Source organism: Cornus florida, unplaced genomic scaffold (genome assembly GCF_030987335.1).
Source record: "Cornus florida cultivar Cherokee Brave unplaced genomic scaffold, ASM3098733v1 CherokeeBrave_3.0.0_Hap2_Chr09, whole genome shotgun sequence".
Classification (NCBI taxonomy): domain Eukaryota; kingdom Viridiplantae; phylum Streptophyta; class Magnoliopsida; order Cornales; family Cornaceae; genus Cornus; species Cornus florida.
The window spans coordinates 79203045-79223255 of NW_026775579.1; the positions used below are offsets into that span (position 1 = coordinate 79203045).

General features: G+C 33.2%; 1 protein-coding gene across 1 annotated transcript; it reads right to left on the reverse strand.

The window, feature by feature from the left end:
* Positions 1-1764: 1764 nt before the first annotated feature.
* On the reverse strand, positions 1765-6939 carry LOC132274526 (IAA-amino acid hydrolase ILR1-like 6). The gene is made up of 5 exons (XM_059775818.1): positions 6368-6939; positions 5796-5921; positions 3396-3710; positions 2591-2719; positions 1765-2507 (listed from the first exon to the last, which is right to left on the reverse strand). Exons 1-5 carry the CDS (start codon positions 6827-6829, stop codon positions 2142-2144), a joined length of 1398 nt encoding a protein of 465 aa, XP_059631801.1. The 5' UTR covers positions 6830-6939; the 3' UTR covers positions 1765-2141.
* Positions 6940-20211: the final 13272 nt, after the last annotated feature.

Genomic DNA, 20211 nt, shown 5'->3' on the forward strand with positions numbered 1-20211 from the left:
ATAATCTGAACAAAGAACTGTAGATATAATATTATACATGTTGACATTGAAATAGTCATGTTGAAGGAAAGACATAATATTCTCTACAATGACTGGTTTGACTTTGACTTTAAAAGGCCGTCTGCATCAGTCTTTTCGAATTTTGCCTCTCTAAAAATGCCACATCATCTTTTTCAAAAATCATATCAGCAATTTCAAGAGCCACGTCAGCAGTTTTTGCTCTTCAAAAACATGCACTTCATCAGGCTCTCCGAATTTTCGCTCTCCAAAAAAAATAATAATAATAAATTAAAATTATTATTATTTTTTTAACTTTTTCTAAACGGTTATATTTTTAACGGCTATATTTTTAAAATTTGAATTTTTAACGACTATATTTGTAACGGCTATATTTTTAAAATTTGAAAAAAAAAAAACTATATTTTTAAAATTTGATTAAAAATAAATAAGAATTACAAAATAAGTATTACAAAATAAGAATTAAAAATAATGAATTGGAATAAGAAAATAAGGATTACAATTTAAAGCAAAAAAAAAAAAACAAAAAAAACAAATTTTAAGGAAAAAAAACAAAAGCTGTTTCAGTTTATTATTGGCCCAAATAAATTTTTTTAAGGATTACAAAATAAGGATTAAAAATAATGAATTGGAATAAGAAAATAAGGATTACAATTTAAAGCAAAAAAAAAAAAAAAAAAAAAAAACAAATTTTAAGGGAAAAAAACAAAAAAACAAAAGCTTTTTCAATTTATTTTTGGCCCAAATAAATTTTTTTTTAAGGATTACAAAATAAAGATTAAAAATAATGAATTGGAATAAGAAAATAAGGATTACAATTTAAAGCAAATAAAAAATAAAAAAAAAAACAAATTTTAAGGAAAAAAAACAAATAAAACAAAAGTTTTTTGAATTTATTTTTGGCCCAAATAAATTTTTTTTTTCGATAAATAGTGCCTAAACAATATATATATATTTTAATGAATTTTATTTTAATTTTTTTTTCCTAAAAGGAGCTAAAAATAACCTATTTTTAGGTTTTTCAAAAAAAAAAAATATGCCAAACAGTGCCTTAAAGGCACTGTTTGGCGCACTGTGCACAACTGGCTAATAAGACAAAATAGCGGCAGCCCAAAACGGCGCCGTTTTGATGCAACAAAAAACAAAAAAAAAATTTCAACGATCGCGGGCCGGCTAGCTGCAGACCGCGAGCCCGTTGGACTTCAAACAGTCCATTTGCTCGCTGAAATTGGGCTCTAAAGAGCCCACTGCGGATGCTCCAAGGAGAAAGAAAAATGAAAAATCATTAGATTTAATATCTTGAAACTAGCATTGTAGATGATTTGTTTGGCATATATACATATAGGTCACATCTTAGAAACAGATAGCATGTGACAATCAATTATTCTAGGACTATTTTAGGATATAGGTACAATTACGAATAAAAAAGACTAGTCCACTGTATGAAACTCCTGTCAGAGTATGGGAATAGTCAAATGTACGTAACCTTGTCTCCGCATATGAAAAAACAGTCGTTTCTCGTTTTGAACCCCTAACGTTCAAGTACAATAGCGAATGTGCATTTTAGAAGGTTGCATTGAATTTATTTTCTTATTCTAAGGGGGGACAATAGGGTGTAAGTTATATGCTTGGCTTGGGCATTAAGATTTTCCCACAGGAGTGTTTGGTGGAAAAGAAAGAACATTATAGTCCTCTTTATGTGGTTCTTGAGTCACCAAATTTGGCCTTTCTACTTGCTTTCACCTATAAATTAAACCATAGATCAAGAAATCTTAAGTATTCAATTAAAGGATACAACAAATAATATATGCACAAGGGAAATACAACTTCAGGAACATTATATATACATACAGATAGCAGAAGCAACACCGAACACCATAATTCTCGGTGAATTATGCTTAAAACTTACAGTAATATGTTACAAATCGATTGATGCAGTTTTGTGCTATGAAAGAACAGAATGAACTATATAGCAAATCACTATTAGTTAATACATCTAAAAGAGCTAAAAATCACATTAACGAATAATACTCTCTACACAGGTGGGAGTATGTCCCTATAAATCCGTCCTCCTTGACCTGGAGTACAAAATTAATATCCCCTAGGGTGGTAGTCCCTCTGCATTATCTGTGCTCAATGAGATATCTCTCGGCAATGGTAGCGTGAGCTGCAGCGCCTATAGGGAGAACATCTTCGTCGATCATGAAGTGAGGGGAGTGGCCTGTGTGTATGGAACCCAGTGTTTCATTCCTTATGCCAATGTAGTAGAAGGCTGCGGGCACCACTTCTGAGAAGAAGGAGAAATCCTCGGCTCCCATCATCGGTGGGACCACTCTGAAGTTCGTCGGTCCTAACAAATCAATAGCCACCTTCCTCACATGTTCATACATGTGCTCGTCATTCACTGTGGGAGGATAAATTGTGTACTCTTTCTCAAAGAAGTCAACTGTTGCCGAGCATCTAAAAACTCTGGCTTGTTCTACAATAACCTGTTGGGGATAATTTAGATCGTGTCAGTTTGATTCCGGAGGAAAAGATAGGCGGTGATTCTAATTTCAAGTGTTGAACAAACCTCCTCTATTCTTCTTAGCAATTGGTAAAAGCTTGTGTTGGAAAATGCTCTAAAGGTGCCACCAAGGACTATGGTATCCGGTACCATGTCAAGATTATCGCCTCCATTGAATGAAGTCACAGACACCACCTGCAAGTGGAACTCAGTTAGCAACCAACACGCGCGCGCACGCACACACACATATTGGGAATTTAGAAAGAGGGAGAGAGTGTGTGTTACCTTGTTCCTTAGTTTTTAATCTTCCTAATCACACTGCTCAATAATTTTCTAGTAGTTAATGTAATACATTTTTTCCCCCTGAAATTTGTTGGCATCTTATCTTTTTAGTGATTGTAGCTAAGCATGTTGAACAACTAGTGTGTGTGCACGAGCGCGTGTGCGTGTGAGAGAGCCATCATCAATCATTCCATGAATTTTAATCTTTCTAATTATGCCGCCTGGTAATTCTCTCTAGTGGTTGATGTCGTCACTCTTTCTGATTCCATTACCATCCAATCTTCCTTGTCATGGTGGATGGTGTGACAAATTTGTCTGGTCCCATTGAGGTTCTATCCTTCTCAATTATAATCATGTTGTCTATGCACTAGATTCCGTTTACAAGTAGAACTCACAAATATCTACCCTTTAAGTAGCAGAATTGATGCAATCCGTTGTCAGATCAGTACTCGAAAAACTCTTAAGAGTCTTTCATGTACATCTTTTTTTTTTGATAAGTATCTTTCATGTACAACATCTATCAATCGAATAAGTTATTTTTCCCCTACTTTCTTAGAAATAAAAATTCTAGCTATGAAAAAAGTAAAACCTGAGAGTCCATTGGATTTGCTTCACGAGACACAATCCCCTGTAAGCTGATTACAGCAGCCGAGGCAGCTAACATAGGATCAACAGAACGGTGTGGATTCGCTGCACGACCCTCTTTCCCACTAATTACTGCTCTAAAAAAGCCACACCCTGCAAGCAAAGGACCAGGCCTTGATCCGATTATAGCGGTTGGATGCTCATGAGATACATGAACCGCGAATATGGCCTCCACGTTTTCTAGAGCCCCATCTCCGATCATCCGTTTTGCACCATTACCAGCTTCCTCTGCTGGCTGGAAGAGCAGTACTACTGTCCCCTGTGATAAGAATGGCACCAACTAGTCAGGAATTTTTTGCCTTATTAGTTTTGTCAATCAAGTTATTGTCTTAGAAAAGGTTGTTATTTGGGAACTTGTCTTACACATAGTTTAGTCATGTAGGTTGATTTATCATAAAAATCTCTCAGTTTTGTTAATTTCCATCTTTTAGGACTTTAATAGTTCTCACACACAGTTCCAATAAAAGCAAGACGAGCAACTTATTGTAATCTACAAGGTGATTTTTGAGTTTATCAATTGGCTATTTATCGAGAGAGGCTTTCCTATACCGGTGATACTATATTATCAGTGTCATCAACCAATTATATCTTGTCACGCCAGTAAAAATGCATTTACCTGTCAATACGTGTCAGCATTTAATCAGTCTGTGATGCCATGTCATTAATGTTCCTGGAGAATTAAAGTATTTTTCCTCGAAACGGGTCATGTGCATATGATTCAAGGGGCTTTTTTTCAACAAAAATGCTAGGCAACTTACCCAAAAATATTATTTTAAAAGCATGAAATTTATTTTGGACTCCTTTTGATGTGAAAAATGTTTTTCACATTCTACACAGACAGATAAATAGAAGATTTTGGACATCCTACAGAAACAAAACAAAGAAGGATAACATGACAGAAGTCAGAATGTGTAATGAAGCCAAAGCATGTCTCATCTCAATAAAATAGAATTTATTGTCTTTTAACTTTTAACCAGTAAAAGACAAGACAATAAAATGTTTTAGGGTTAGATCCAAAAGTGGCAGTAAATGCCACCAAGTTCACATCAGATCAACAAGGAAATTTTAAAGCTTTATCCATGTTATTTTTTAATTTTTTTTTGAGAATCAATGTTGTCCATACAAAATGTGAGCCCTTATTTGAAAGTAAGTGAAATACTAGACCTTTGAACTATCTAAAACCAACCAAACAAAATGGTTTCATGATCATAACATGAAGAGGACGATATTAGAGAACTTTTCACTATCTTTAAGATTTTAGGGTCACAAACTCTTGGTTCTCTAAATTACATGGTCCTATGATATCTTAATTCTATAGAGGTTGAGATGAGAGTACCATTCACTGTCTAAGAGAATTAGAATCACACATTCCTGTGAGTTCTTGTGTCACTTTCCTTAAAACAAACCTATTTCTGACATTTCAAAAAGTGATAGACAACGTGGAGCCATGCAAACAAGACAGGTCTCGTCGAGGAATCTGGATCCTATCTTGTATGTTGAACGATCCATTTCACAAGAGAGGGTGAAGATCACTCCCACATGTGATGGGGGTCCCCTAATCCATGGTTAAAGTCCTCGCATTGATGAAAGTGAGATATTTATGGGTCCCACTTTTTATGAACCTAAGGGCTCTCAACCATTGAGCTCTTATCTTGGGGCAGTAATTACACCCTCTGTGTCAAAATGTAAATGTCTAAAACAACCTCAAGAATTGAACCTTTACAATTCCAACCCATATCTACTGGTTTTAGAAGAATGCTTTACAAGCTCTGCAAACAATGTGTGCCTAAATTGGTGACTGTGTGATTGTGTGTGAAAATTCTTCATCCAAAGAGGAATAGTTATAGGACCATGACAAGATAGCATAGGCACTACTATTGTGCCATTATGTTGCCAAAACTAGTCAATCTGGAGAAAAAAAGGCCTTTAGAGTTTAGGGTCATGTTGAGCTATAAAAGAAGCTGTGCACTTTTATCTCAATCAATATTGTCCATCAAAAGTGATGGCTATATAAAAAGGTATATAGCATAATAACTAATTCACAACAATAGACTTACTTTTTAGACCAAAAAAGTAGCATATTGTTGCAATTATGTGTAGCAAAGTAAGTATATGATTCTCAAGAACACTTCATGTGCTTTGACGCCAATCAGATCTACACATTGTACCACATAGAGAGGAATAATAGAATCTTGAAATTAATTTATTAAAGTTCTAAACTAAGCAACATTCTACATCTAATAAGATATGACATTTAATAACAGAAAAAATAGGTAAATCCAATTGAAAAAAATAAAATAAAATAAAATTTTGATTTGGAGATGAAATGAAAAATAAAATTAACCTTCAAGTGATGTTCGCGACTCTTGAGAATCTTGGCTGCCCCGATGAGCATGGTCACGTGCGCGTCATGCCCACAAGCGTGCATTTTTCCAGCATTTTTGCTTTTGTGCTCCCATTCACCAGCTTCCTATAACCAAACACTCTAATCATCAACCAAACCAAAAAAAAAAAAAAATTGTCACTCCATCAAAATTAACTGCAACTCATAAATTATTGTACCCTTAACCTCTTTTCCAAACATGGAGGTGCCCTTAAATATGGATAAGGGCACATGTCCCAAACCACGTGTACTGAGTTAGTCCAAAAAAAAATATCCGAAATGCCCTAAATTGAGAGTCAATAAATAACCTCCTCTTCACGAAACGTGATCATATTATGAACAAAGTAACTAAAAAATAACTTCTGCTTCACGAAACGCGATCGTATTTCCGCATACCACTCATTTAAGCTCTTGGATTACCATAGTAGACATTAATATATCAATTTGATTATATCATATATATTTTTTTATATAAATTTATATATTTATAACAAAAACTGATCAAGACTTCTATCATAACATAAATTTAAAACCTGAATGGGGAGGGCATCCATGTCGGCTCTGATGGCGACGAAAGGTGGCCCACCGGTTCCGATCATGGCTCGGATTCCGGTCTTTGCCAACGGAAACTTAAAGGGGACTTCCATTCTGTCCAATTCGTCGCGAATTAGCCGACTCGTCTCGAATTCCTCAAAAGCAAGCTCAGGGTTCTCGTGAATTCTCCTCCTCAGCCCCTTCAGCCACTGGACATTTTCCGGCTGCTTTGCGAGCTGGAGCACCTCCTCGGAACATGCCGCCGTCCAAGTCGTGCAGTCCGGTTGCTCCACCGTGGGCCTCCGCCGCAGCGAGGTCAGGTTCTTTTGGTCTTCTATATCCTTGTTCAAGCAGAATTTTCCATCAAAGTATGAGAAGTCATGATCAGTAGTAGATTTTGCTACAAGTAGTGAAGTGAGGATTGTGATCAAAACTACAAGACATGGGTTTTGAGAATTCATATTAAGAAATTCAGAGAGAGAGAGAGAGAGAGAGAGGAGAGAGAAAGTGGGTACAGAGGGTAGAATGAAAGAGGGGGAAAGAGGAAGAAGAAGTAAATGTCTCTATGTAGAGTACAGAGAGGAGAGAGAGATGGGAATATGACCACGTGGGGATAATGAATAGGGCCCATATCCATCACGTGGTCGAATTTGTTGTAGTCGCATAAAAGGTTCGTCGATTAAGGCGTCGAATTGTACTAGGTGGGCCCACTACTTCCGTCAACCCTTGAAATTTACCCCCACTTAGATGCATCGGTACTTTTTCGATACTAACTATTTCTAGCGTGGGAAACGTTAAATTTGGATGAAAATGTGAATGAATATAAATAAGATAGTATGTAAAATTATTTAATAATTTAAATTTTTAAATAAATAAACAAATATTCATATGTTACAATTGATATCAGAATAGATCTAATTCTTAATCTGATATCATGTCAAATCTATAATTTAAAAAGTATTTAAGTTTGTATCCTTGATAGGTAGAATAGGTCCGCACTATAATGAAAAGAGAATTTATTTTACATCGGATTCGGAAAAAAAAAAAAAAAATGAGTATATCAATAACTTAAACTTACGTGGAACACTTTAGTCAATTTCATTTATACAAGTGGTCTTGAGTTCGCCACTTTCATCAACCTTCAAATTTTACATTCTCTTCAATGGCATCGGTACGTACTATTATTATACTCTTGACGACTTAGAGTATTGGTTGAATTTTATCTTCGTGTACTTTTCTTCTTCATAATATATATATATATATATTAGGGTTTGGCAATTATTGGTTGGATTGTGCTGAATATGATGAGTTGGATGAGAAATGCATTTCACATTTAAAAAATGAGAAGTCAATTCTAGGAAGCGAATAGCAACTTGATGGTCACTACTTGGTGGTGGCGTTCAATGTCTGGAGAGTTTTTTTAGGGTTAGATAAAATGATTAAGCCAGTGACAAAGATATTTTGGGCGGGTACAGTGTCACAAGACCATTTAGGATTGCCGTAGTTGACTTGTATATCTAATCTATATATCTATATTCAGATTTAGTGTAATTCTCTAGGTTTAGCTTGCAAAAAATAGAAACTAATTTAATTACCCAAAAAAAAAAATATATATATATATATATATATATATAAACTAATAGTAATACAGGACAGTGTGCTTATTAAGTGTAGGTCCCACTTTTACCCTAGAGGTTAGAGATACCCTTTTTACTACAAAGTGACAAATGCATAATTTGAAGGGGAAGCCAATAGAAAATTGTATTAAAGCAAAAGATGATCTCAAGTTAAAAACTGAAAATATTATTAATGAATGAACCAAGAAAAAATAATCCAAAATGTCATCATCTCTTACCATCAGAAAATAGAGGACATGAGACTTAATCACTAAAAATAAATAAATACAAAACATCCTCTCAATCAAGGTAGGTTTTAACAAAGAATTTACGTATAAAATGAGAGAGATTGATGAATATTGATCAATTGAATATGTGTCTCTACTCTCTAGTCAAAATGTGTCAGTCAGTCTGCCAATTTGATCTTTCGACAATTCAAACGTTTCATAAATATTGATGATCTATTCTGCATCGACATTACCATCACAAAATAGAGGACATGAGACTTGATCACTAAAAATAAATAAATACAAAACATCCTCTCAATCAAGGTAGATTTTAATAAAAAATTTAAGTATGAAATGAGAGAGACCGACGAATATTGATTAATCAAATATGTGTCTCTGACTCTCTAGTCAAAACGTACAAAATGTGTCTGTCAGTCTACTCATTTGCTCTTTTGACAATTCGAACGTTCCATAAACATTAACGACTTATTCTGTATCGACATTCACCCGTTACTTTAAAAATCTTTTATCATTACATCAAGTAGCGAAAAAAATTTTGAATTTTTTTTTCTATTTTTTGTTTTTAGAAGTTGATCATTGATTTGATTTTATATTTATTTAGAGGCTTTAGATTATGATGAATTAATCAAACTAACTTTGGTCTTGGTCAAAAAAAAAAAAAATTGAATTGTCCAAGTTCATTTCATAAAATATCGGAAACAAAATTTGAACAAACTTTTAGTCAAATTGATTTTTTGTTGAAGTTGAGTAGTTAATTATAAACAGTGAATAATAATGATTGCTAAGTTTTTCCTCAAATCAAACATGATCTTAGTACAACCATATACCACCAAATAAGTTCAAAGGTATCTTCCAACTAACCATGTCTCAAGAGTTTTTATGTTGCAGTGAACCCGTCAAAAATATATGTTTTTCTTCCGTTTTTTATCATTTCACTTCAGTGTAATTATTCGATGCGAAAATTATTATTATTATTTTTTACTCTTTAGGGAGACAATGGAATCTAACCAACAAAATGAATAACGTAATAAATTTCAATAAGAGTAATGATAGGGAGTTTTAAGATCGAATACATCTAACTAATTTCTTGTGAATAAGGGTTGACATTATCATGACATCATGATGATGTCAACTCTTAATTACATAAATTAATTGTATTTGCTCCTCCTCCTCTTCCTTTTTTTTTTTTTTTTTTGCAACAAAGGTGTTGCCACAAATCACAGGAATCTAAGTACACAAGCATAAATAAAAATTTTAACGTCCACATAATTTAGTCTAAATTTTAACGTAACACTTTTGAATCATATCCAGGATGTTCTTTGGATCATATTCAAAGACACCGAAGATTTTATTTTTGGTTTTTATCAAAACACCGACGAATTAAAACACCAACGAATTTTAACATAAGACTTTTGAATCATATCCAATGATGTTCTCTGGATTATATTTAAAGGCACAGACTATTTTGTTATTAGTTTTTATCAAAACACCGACGAATTTTACCGTAAGACTTTTGAATCATATCTAAAAATATTCTCTTGATCACCAACGAATTAAATGCGTTGTTTCATACCACGATTTTGAACTTTTTGTTAGAAAGAGTCATGGCAACAACCTTTTTCAGTTGGTGATGGAGAGCAATATGCCTAAATGTGAAAATTGAGGGACGTCAATTCCCCTCATTTAAATAATGTGGCACGTCAATTCTCTACCATTTATTCAGGTTGTGGGAATTGGGGACCATCTACATACATATATGTGTGTGTGTGTATATATATATATATCAATAAATGTGACTATTTAAACAAATCGTGGTGGATGGGCTGCTTTGATGACCAGAAAAGGAAAGAATAATATATAGAAAATGAGTAGCATTTTTCATCTTTCGTGTCGTTTTCATGTGTAAGGTTTGGTCGTGACTACGCATGTGTGTCATAATGGTATGGTGGTGGTTACCGGATTACACAAGCACATGTTGTTGTTGGTTCTTGGAGCTTGGGAATCAAAATATTATAATATTTGTATATTCTTATTAGATTTTTAGTAAGGGAGTATATGTTTTTTTAGGTTAATCTTTTAAAGAGTAAATACTTGTACAACCTACAAATGTTGATTGTGGTAATCTAACTCTTATTCTCCCATCAAAGGCTATTTAGCCTAATAATATAACTTCTCCATCTTAAAAAAAAGATAAGAGCAGTTCAAGTCCGAGTATGAACGAAAAGTGTGTACGAGTGTATACCAAATCGTATAAATGTATCTCTTATCAAGTTATATATATATATAAAATAAAAATAAAAATAAAAATAAAAATAAAAACTCATATTTTCTTTCCTTTTGAGATAGGGGAGGTTAAACCAGTTACATTAGCGGGCTAATAATTTTTAGTATGATAAATTACATTGACCTCCTTGAGGTTTGGGCAAATTATAAACGGGTAAATCGTTCATCGTTTAGTATTTTGACCTTTTCTAATCCCAATCATCGATTACTAGAAGTGATTTTGAGTGTAAAAAGTCAGTAATACCCTTAAATAATATTATTTATATTGCATTTTATACAAGGGAATGGCAAAATTATCATTTTATAAAATTTGGTCAACAGGTCTATCAAATAAGAAAAAAGAATCTAGGGTGCCATTAAGCATGTGTCAAACCTTAAGGGAAGTCAAATTAATAAATGATGAACGGTCTGCTGTATGTAATTTGCCCAAATCGTAGAGGAGGTCAATGTAATTTTTTATTTTTTTCTACGGTTACATAGAGTTGTCAAATCCTATCTATTATATTAACTAAGAGCAATGTTATACAATTGCCGACATTGTCACAACAATTGAGAGAGACAAAAGTGTGTGAGGTCCATCACTTTACACCCCCTATCTCTTAGTCGGTGTTGCAAGTCATCAATTATAGACATTTCCATTAAATAAAGCTCTTCTATCAAATTTGTGTTATAGCAATTAAGGAGCAATTGACTGAGTTAACCCAATGTTAGTGTGAGTGGAGTTGATTTCTCAAGAGGTAGGCTCAATTGAGTTCTTAAGAGCTATAAACGAACCGAGCCGAGCCGAGTTTTAGGCTGTTTAGGCTCGGACTCGTTTGTCTATAGCTCGGGCTCGAACTTGTCATGGTATTAAAGAGCTCGGGCTCGGCTCATTTAATAAATTAAATTAAACTAATGTTCAAAATTTGCTCAGGCTCATTAGCAAGCTCGCCAAGCTCGTTTAGTAAATCATTACATTTTTATTTTATACTTTCAAAAATTAAAAAATTCCAACAAAAAAAAAAAAAAATGTAAACGAGCCTTTAACGAGCGTATTGTTCATGAACATATACAAGCTTTTATATGAGCATATGTTCACGAATATAAACAAGCCTACACGAGCCGAGCCTAACACTGATCGGGCTCGACTTGTTTAGTAAACAAGCCTAGAAATTGAGTTCGAACTCGGCTCGTTTGCTTAATGAATGAGCCCAAGCGCGAGCTCGAACTGTTCATGAGCAGCTCAGTTCATTTGCAGCCCTAGTTCTCAGGAGGCTACAATGTTCCACACTTTTATATTTTCTCGAGCGAACGGCAATTAAGGCATGATTGCCATAATTACCTAAAAATAATATTTTTCACTAATTCAATCATTTTTCTTAGCAAATTGGATTATGTTTGATCATCATTATCACTCTTACCTTTATCCATATGGATGAGTTTCACCGCATAAATTTTCTTTTTCTATTCTTTTCTATTATATACAATGTTTTCTCTTACTTTTTTTTTAATTACTTTCTCATATGTAAGTTTTGATTGATATCTTTGCCGCTTACTTTCTAAGAAAATAACTCTCTATTTTCTAACAGGTGCATTGTCAGATCCATGATGAATGTCACCGTACTATTTAAGTATACTTTTTAAAATTGCATCATGTTTGATAACAATGGAAAAAATGTTACATACACAATATATGAGACTAAAGAAAGAGTATCAATGGTATTCTTTCCAGGCTGTTATGTTTGTTATTTAAAGAATCGGTTGAAAGATTTGTAATAATAATTAGAAGGAAAAGACAAGTATCATGTGACATACTTTGAGCAAGAGTATGTGAAGTTAGCTCAAGATGGAATTGGATCTAAATTCAAGAGGATGTTTGGGGGAAAGTAAAGAAAAGAAAACTTGAAATATGGTACATTTAAAGTTATCTGATTTTGAAAAATCAAATCATGGAATCAATAGGACTAAAGCTGCTTACACATATTTGTCCAGATCTTTATTCCAATAAAGCAATATTGCCACATATCCATGATTACTTTGTTGGGATTTATATGTCCTGGCATAGCAAATTTCTATTTGGATTAAAGTGACATAAGTTCCCGACGTTTCTGAAATATTTTTGTTTTATACAATTGGTGAATTCAATGTATTATGTTTCGATTCATTATAGAATTGATAGTGCCCACTTGATTACAAGAGATATTTATATATGTATGTGATGTCGATCAATACATGAATATAAATAACAATCATAAATGGTTCATAGTCGATAATTATGGATGGACTCATAATTGATTAAGATTTGAACTGAATTCGTGTTAGGTTGAGATATATTGCGAGAGCCGTCGTATGCAATTACTCCCTATCACCGTCATGGCATTTGACTCTTAAGTATGAGAAAATTATAGACTCTTTTATTAATTAATAATTACTTTGATTTGTTCGGCAGATTCTTCGAGATCCTTAAACTGACACTTAAGGTAGTTATGTAATTAATAGTTAGATGGTTATATTTTTAATATTTGCATTATTGCTACTTGTATTTATTTTGTATTGATTATGGTTGATCACAAAGTAAATTCGAAGGCCTTCGTATGTTTTTAGACAAAATGATTTATTATATATTTATTTATTTAAATTATTATTTTTGTCAAACAAATATTTTATTGTAATCGAGCCAGTAATAATCAATGGTACCAAAATAAATATATTAATTAAGTAGTCGGATTGATGGCTTTATTTATCCGATAACTAATTATGCATAGAGGGGTCAAAGTGCAATATTGACTTAGTGGTTATTTATTATTTAATTGAAGTTCAATTAATTTCTTTTAGTGGAGTAGAAATTAATTTATGAATTAATTGAATTGGATCCATGGACCGGGCCAATTATTAATTCATTGTAACCAATAAAATAATAGGCCCAATGGATTCTCACTCATAGCCAACTTGATATTGGAATCATATTAGATTTGAGACATGTGAATTAGAGATTGAGAAGGATTTGTTATTTCCTTTTCTTTACCTTTATGTTGCCTATAAATATACATGGTTTATGAATATTTTAGGGATGATTTTTAGAAGAAGAAAAAAAAAGGAATAAATTTTCTCTCTCTAGAAAATTAGGGTTAGTGTTCTCATCTAATGGAGGCTCCCACAAGCCTAGTTTTCCAAGGTCATTCATGGAGGCTTATGAGTGATTCCTAAAGGCAAGACCATTACCAAGAAGATGGAGATCCATGGAAAAGGTGTCTAGCAAAAGGGATCTACAATAAGTGAGAACATTCACTTTAGAGGAGAGATCTAAGGTTTACTCAAACCTTGATGTAAGTATTCAATCTTTTAATTGAATGATACATCATGTTTTATTTTTGCATAAAACTTGTCTCTATGTGATGAATCAAGATCTATGAATTAAAATCCCTCGAAAAGTTTTTAAAACTAGCATGTTTCCCGAGAGTGGTATCAGAGCATGGTCTGATTCATTACTAGAGATCATGTTTTTATCAAAATCATCATCGTGGATCCAAATTATATATATATATTGATGTATGATTTAATATATTGATCTATGATGATGTATGTATAATTGTGAATGGATGATGATGTGTGTTTGAGCCATGGATGAAGCTTATAGGTTTTCGAATGTAATTTTATCTTTGGATGAATGTTATTAAGGCTTTGATTTAGCCGTTTGAAAGTTCAATGATGTAATATAATTTTTTCCATTGTATTTCAAATTGTAAATATTTTTTAAAGTCAAGTAATATTCATCAAAGGGTGCTATGAATCTTCAAGAAGGTCCGAGAGGGTTAAATTAGGCTTCAGGAATTTTCTAGAATTTTTTAGAAATTTTTCAAAATTTTTCTGGAATTTTTTAAGGCCTAATTTAATTTCTGGAATTTTTTATTTAATTTCTGGTATTTTTCGGCGATTTTCCGGTGACCGGAGGCTAGCCGGCGGCGGGAGGTACTGTTGGAAGTCTTGATCAATCAGGTGTGACGCGGTACACAACCATACCATGCAACCTGATGAGTTACCGCTGGATTAAATCAACGTATGAGCTTTTATCACATGTGGCACGTGGGATGGTGCAATCAGCACTTTAGGAACAAAGCTGGCGCGTGTTCCTCACGCGCCAGTACATTCAGAAGCTCAACGCGCGTGCCACGCGCCCAATGATGTCACCGGCGTGTAGCAGCGCGTGAAGGCGTGTGCCACGCGCCTATGGCTATTCCAAGCACGTGGGGATGCATACCAGCTTCCCTAGGCGCTTGCCAGTGCGTGTAGGGTCCTCCGGGCGCGTTCCAAGAGGCGTTTTGCTTATCCTAACGCGTACCAACTTCCTATAGGTGTTGACAGACTGTTGAAGGACGCCCGTACAATACTTAGAGCAATTAAATGTTAAAAGCTGAATCCATTGGCCATTTAAATTGCTTCTGTCTGTTTATTTAATTATTTATGTGATGCATAGAATAATTTAATACTAATTATAATTGTTCATGCATTGGATCCATGATATTTAATTAAATGACTTGATTTATATTAATTAAATTATGAAAATTAATTAGATTTAAATACTAATTAATTTGAGGGCACTTATTGGGAAACGAAAAATTATTTTTGTAAATTATTTTTAAAGTGTGCCTCAAATTAAATATTAGTGAATCGTTTAAAGTCCAAATATTTTCTAAATTTAATTGGATTAAAATTAAGACGTTTTGCATGCATTATATCATGTAAATGAATAAAATGAAAACCCTAATTATGAATGATTAAAAATTGAGTGGGAGCGGGGATTTTTATACATTGCCCTATGGCCTTCGTTATTAACACCATTATAATTAGATCTTCAAAAATAAGGCCCCACGCATGATTTGAAGAGTTTTAATATTACAAGAATGGTTGTCTTATGAAAATAATAATATTAAATATTCATTGTAATTAGATTTTTAAAAATAAGGCCCTACGCATGATTTAAAGAGTGTAGATTATAATGACAAGATATTTAATATTTTATTTTTCATTAGAGTATTAATAACGTTATACACTCAATCTAAAATCAATAGTGTTAGCTCCCCAACGGAGTGGTCTACACTAAGTGATTTTAGAAAGGCTAAACATAATCGGGAATCATTTCATATAGATAGACAAGGCATTATCTTAAGAGATATGGGAGATGATGGGATTTGCCCACCAATAGCAATAATGAACTTCGCCAACCGAATAAGTTATTGGCGTATTGGTTATCTGATTTCTTATACAGTGGTTAAGGGACCCAAATATTATTATTTTAATGGAAGTGCTCACCCACTAGCAAATGAATCCCAACAATAGTAATGATAAACTCCTCCAGCAGGATAAGTTATTGACATATTGACTGTGTGATTTATGATGCTACGGAGTTAAGGGACCCGCATTAATTAAAAAGGATTGTTCACCAATAGTGATAATGAAATCTTATTAAATTGAGATTTATTATATTATGTGGTTAACAAACTCATTTTAATTTTAAATATGCATGACAGTATTAATAATTCACCTTGCATATTGTATGAATGCATTTATATTCAGATTAATTATGTCTAATCCATGTTATCTGCTTGCTAACATATTCAATGTATGTGGACCTCTTTTATAATGATTGGAAAAGAAACTTAGATATTTTATTCACAACGTAAGGGTACAAAATGTATATAATACTCTTATACCTAATTTCTTTACTTTATGATACTTAATGAGATGTTTTAGTGAGATTAGATAGGGCGTATGCCTACGTACTATGTCAGACTTGAACACTATCAGGATAGCCTAAGGAACTCCAGTATGAAATTGTATTTTGAAAATGATTGTTTATTATTTAAAAATTAGTTGGAGATCAATAGGGCTGACTTGGGTGGTAAGTTTCAAGTTGACATGATTATTGCCTTGTTACCAAACTCGTTCGACTCTTTTAGAGTGAACTAAATAAAGAATTAGTTTGAGTTCACACTCACTGATATTCTTATAGAATTGGTAACAAATGAAGGGATAATCAAAAGTATAGGCATTCTTATCAATCTAACCTAGTCTATACCATTTTTTCTAGGCTCAAGTGGAAAGGCAAAACAAAAAAGAATGATGATGATAGGACTAGGCTAGCACAAAATATAGGTATCTAAAAGGTTAAAGGGAATAAGGAAGTGTATGTTGAGGGCGAAGGAAATTGTTTCTTTTACCGCTAACTATGACACTCAAGGACAAACTGTCTAAGCAATGACGTGGCATAGGAAAATATATATTTAATCATTGAGCCATGTTATATGGTTGTATCTATTAATTCCTGATGGATAGATTATGGAGCCACTAAACATGTTTGCAATTCATTGCAAGGATTTCAAGAATCCAGAAGCCTCGATGATATGGAATATATTTGTACTTAACCTGATGTTAAGGTTGTAGCTAAGTTAGTGGGATTATTACATCTGAAATTAGAGAGTATGAGGATATTAGTATTATAGAACTATCTTTATACACAGAAGTTAGACGCAATCTAATTCTTGTTTCACTTTTGGTTTATAAAACTATATTATTATTTTGTAAAACTGGTTTTATAAAATTGAATAGATGTGCGATTACTTCTGGTGCATTGAAAGATGGTTGAAATACTATAATCACAAACTCTTAATATTTGTAGGATGTAGAAATTAATGTTACATCTTCTAGATTGAATGTTAAGAGAAAATTTGTTATTCCTGACTCATTATATTTTTAGTGTCTATTTTTGGGTTATAATCAATCAAAATGAGATTCAAAGATTGGTCAAAGAAGGTTTATTAACTAGTGAGGCAGATGAGCCTAAACCAAACTTGTGAATCCTGTTTTGAAGGATGGATAACTTTAAGGGCTTAATCAGCCAAATGAAATAGACATAAAGGACAATTGGAGTCGGTACACACAGACACGTGTGGTCTTATGAACATCCAAGCAAGATTACTCACGTTTTGGATAAATTTATCTGATGCGACACGAGTCTTAAACTTTTGGTACATTCTAAAAGTGTCAAGACTGATGTGGAGCACAAATTAAGTAAGTTTATCAAAACAATCCGATCTGATCGTGGAGATGAGTATTTCTTGGGATAGTGCAAAGACTATATGGTCAATGAGGGTGTGGTGTACCAAGTTTTCCGCAATTGACGCTAAATGGATTTAGGTGTCAAATAGGAATAACAGAATTCCGCTTAACATGGTTAGATCTATGATCTGTTATGCTACATTATCTCTTTCATTTTAGAGTTTAGCTTTGACGATATCAATGCACATTATGAATTGCATTCCATCTTAGTCTGTCTCAATGATACTGTTGAGCTGTGTTTTTGACTAAATCTTAGTTTGAATCACATGCGCATATGGGGTAGTCTTGCACATGTGCGCTTGATATGGACAAGTAAGTTGGAAACAGATCATACGCATCATAGATTTGATAGCTACTCTAAAAGTCACTAGGACGGATTATTTTATGATCTCAATGATAAAAGTTGATTGTTTACACTCGCTATTTATCTATAGGAGAATCATATTATGAATCACATACCTAGTAGCATAATGTTAAAGAATATGGTATAAGTACCAGATATACCACATATGAACACACTTAGTATAGAGATTTAGAATTATAGATGAATTCCCTATTGATGCGTCAGCATCGTCTAGTACACAGATTCCTTCATCGGTACATTGATGTAGTGGGAGGATAATTATCCAATCCGACAGAATCATGTTTTTAGGTGAGACTGTTATGGACATCCCTGTTAAACATGAGTTGGACCCAGTAAGCTACACGGAAGCGTGAACCGATATGGATACAGATCGTTTTGGCGAGTTACTATGAAATCAGAGTTGGAATCTATGTATTCTAATAAATTCTGAGATTTTGTAAAACTTTCTAGTAGGGTGATTCCTATGGAAGGCAAGTAAATCTACAAAAAGATACCAGAAGATTTCTTAGTGAATAAATCATGAGTGTACAAGGGAATGTCATTATTTTTCTGATTCTATATATATTGATGACATCCTACTCATATAAAATGATGTGGAAGTTTTGTCATCAATAAAGAGGTAGTTGTTCAATTACTTTTAAATGAAGGATTTTCAAAATTTAAGTTATATATTCCTAGGATCAAACTTTTGCAAGATCAGGTTAAAAGGAAAATAGGCTTATCTTAATAATCCTACATTAATAAAGTTTTGACCAGGTTTGGTATGCATAACTCAAATAATGAGTTTTTACTTTATTGATATGGATTGCTTTCTTTACTAAGTAGTTTTCTAAGACTAGCAGAGGAGATTGAGTTAATGAAACTTGAACTATATGCTTTGGCATATGGAAGTCTCATATATGCCATGGTCTATACCAAACAGGACATCCGCTACATTGTAGGGATAGTCAGATGATATCAGTGCAATCCTGGACTTGATAACTGGTCTGTTGTGAAAAATATCATTAAGTACCTAAGGAGAACCAATGATATCATACTCATTTATAGATGTGATGATATGGTCCTAGTCAGGTATGCTAGTTCTGATTTTCAATCAGAAGTAGATACTATGAGGTTCATGACTTAGTGTATGTTCACTTAATGGAAGGGAAATCAGCTGGTAGATTGTTAAGCAGATTTCAACTGCTGACTCAAACATGCAGGTGGAATATATTGCAACCTTAAAGGCGGTAAATGAAGCCTATTGGTTTGATCTCACTGATTTTAGAGGTTGTGGAGCATACTAGTCTGCATATCAAGCTATATTGCGACAATAGTGCAGAAGTAGTCCAAACCAATGACCCAAGGTTCCGTAGAGGAACAAGATACACTGAGAGGAAGTATCATGTTCCACATGATATTGTCCAGCAAGAAAGTGTACTTGTGGCTAGAACATTGCATTGGAACACAACTTTGTTGATCTATTAACAAAGGTGTTATTGATTAATAATTTTAATCATTATCTGGATAACATTGGAGTTAGATGCAATTTGAATTGGCTATGAGGGCAAGTGGGAGCTGTTGGGATTTATATACCCTAACATAGCAAATTCCCATTTGGATTAAAGTGATATAAGTTCCTAACGTTTCTGAAATATTTATGTTTTATACAATTGGTGAATTCAATGTATTATGTTTCGATTCATTATAGAATTGATAGTGTCCACTTGATTACAAGAGATATTTATATATGTATGTGATGACGATCAATACATGAATATAATTAACAATCATAAATGGTTCATAATCGGTAATTATGGATGGACTCATAATTGATTAAGACTTGAACTGGATCCGCGTTAGGTTGAGATAAATTGCGAGAGCCGTCGTATGCAATTGCTCCCTATCTCCGTCATGGCATTTGACTCTTAAGCATGAGAAAATTATAGACTCTTTTATTAATTAATAATTACTTTGATTTGTTCGGCGGATTCTTCGGGATCCTTAGACCGACACTTTGGGTAGTTATGTAATTAATAGTTAGAGGGTTATATTTTCAATATTTGTATCATTGCTACTTGTATTTATTTTGTATTGATTATGGTTGATTACAAAGTAAATTCGAAGGCCTTCGTATGTTTTTAGACAAAATGATTTATTATATATTATTTACTTAAATTATTATTTTTGTCAAACAAATGTTTTATTGTGATCGAGCCAGTAATAATCAATGGTACCAAAATAAATATATTAATTAA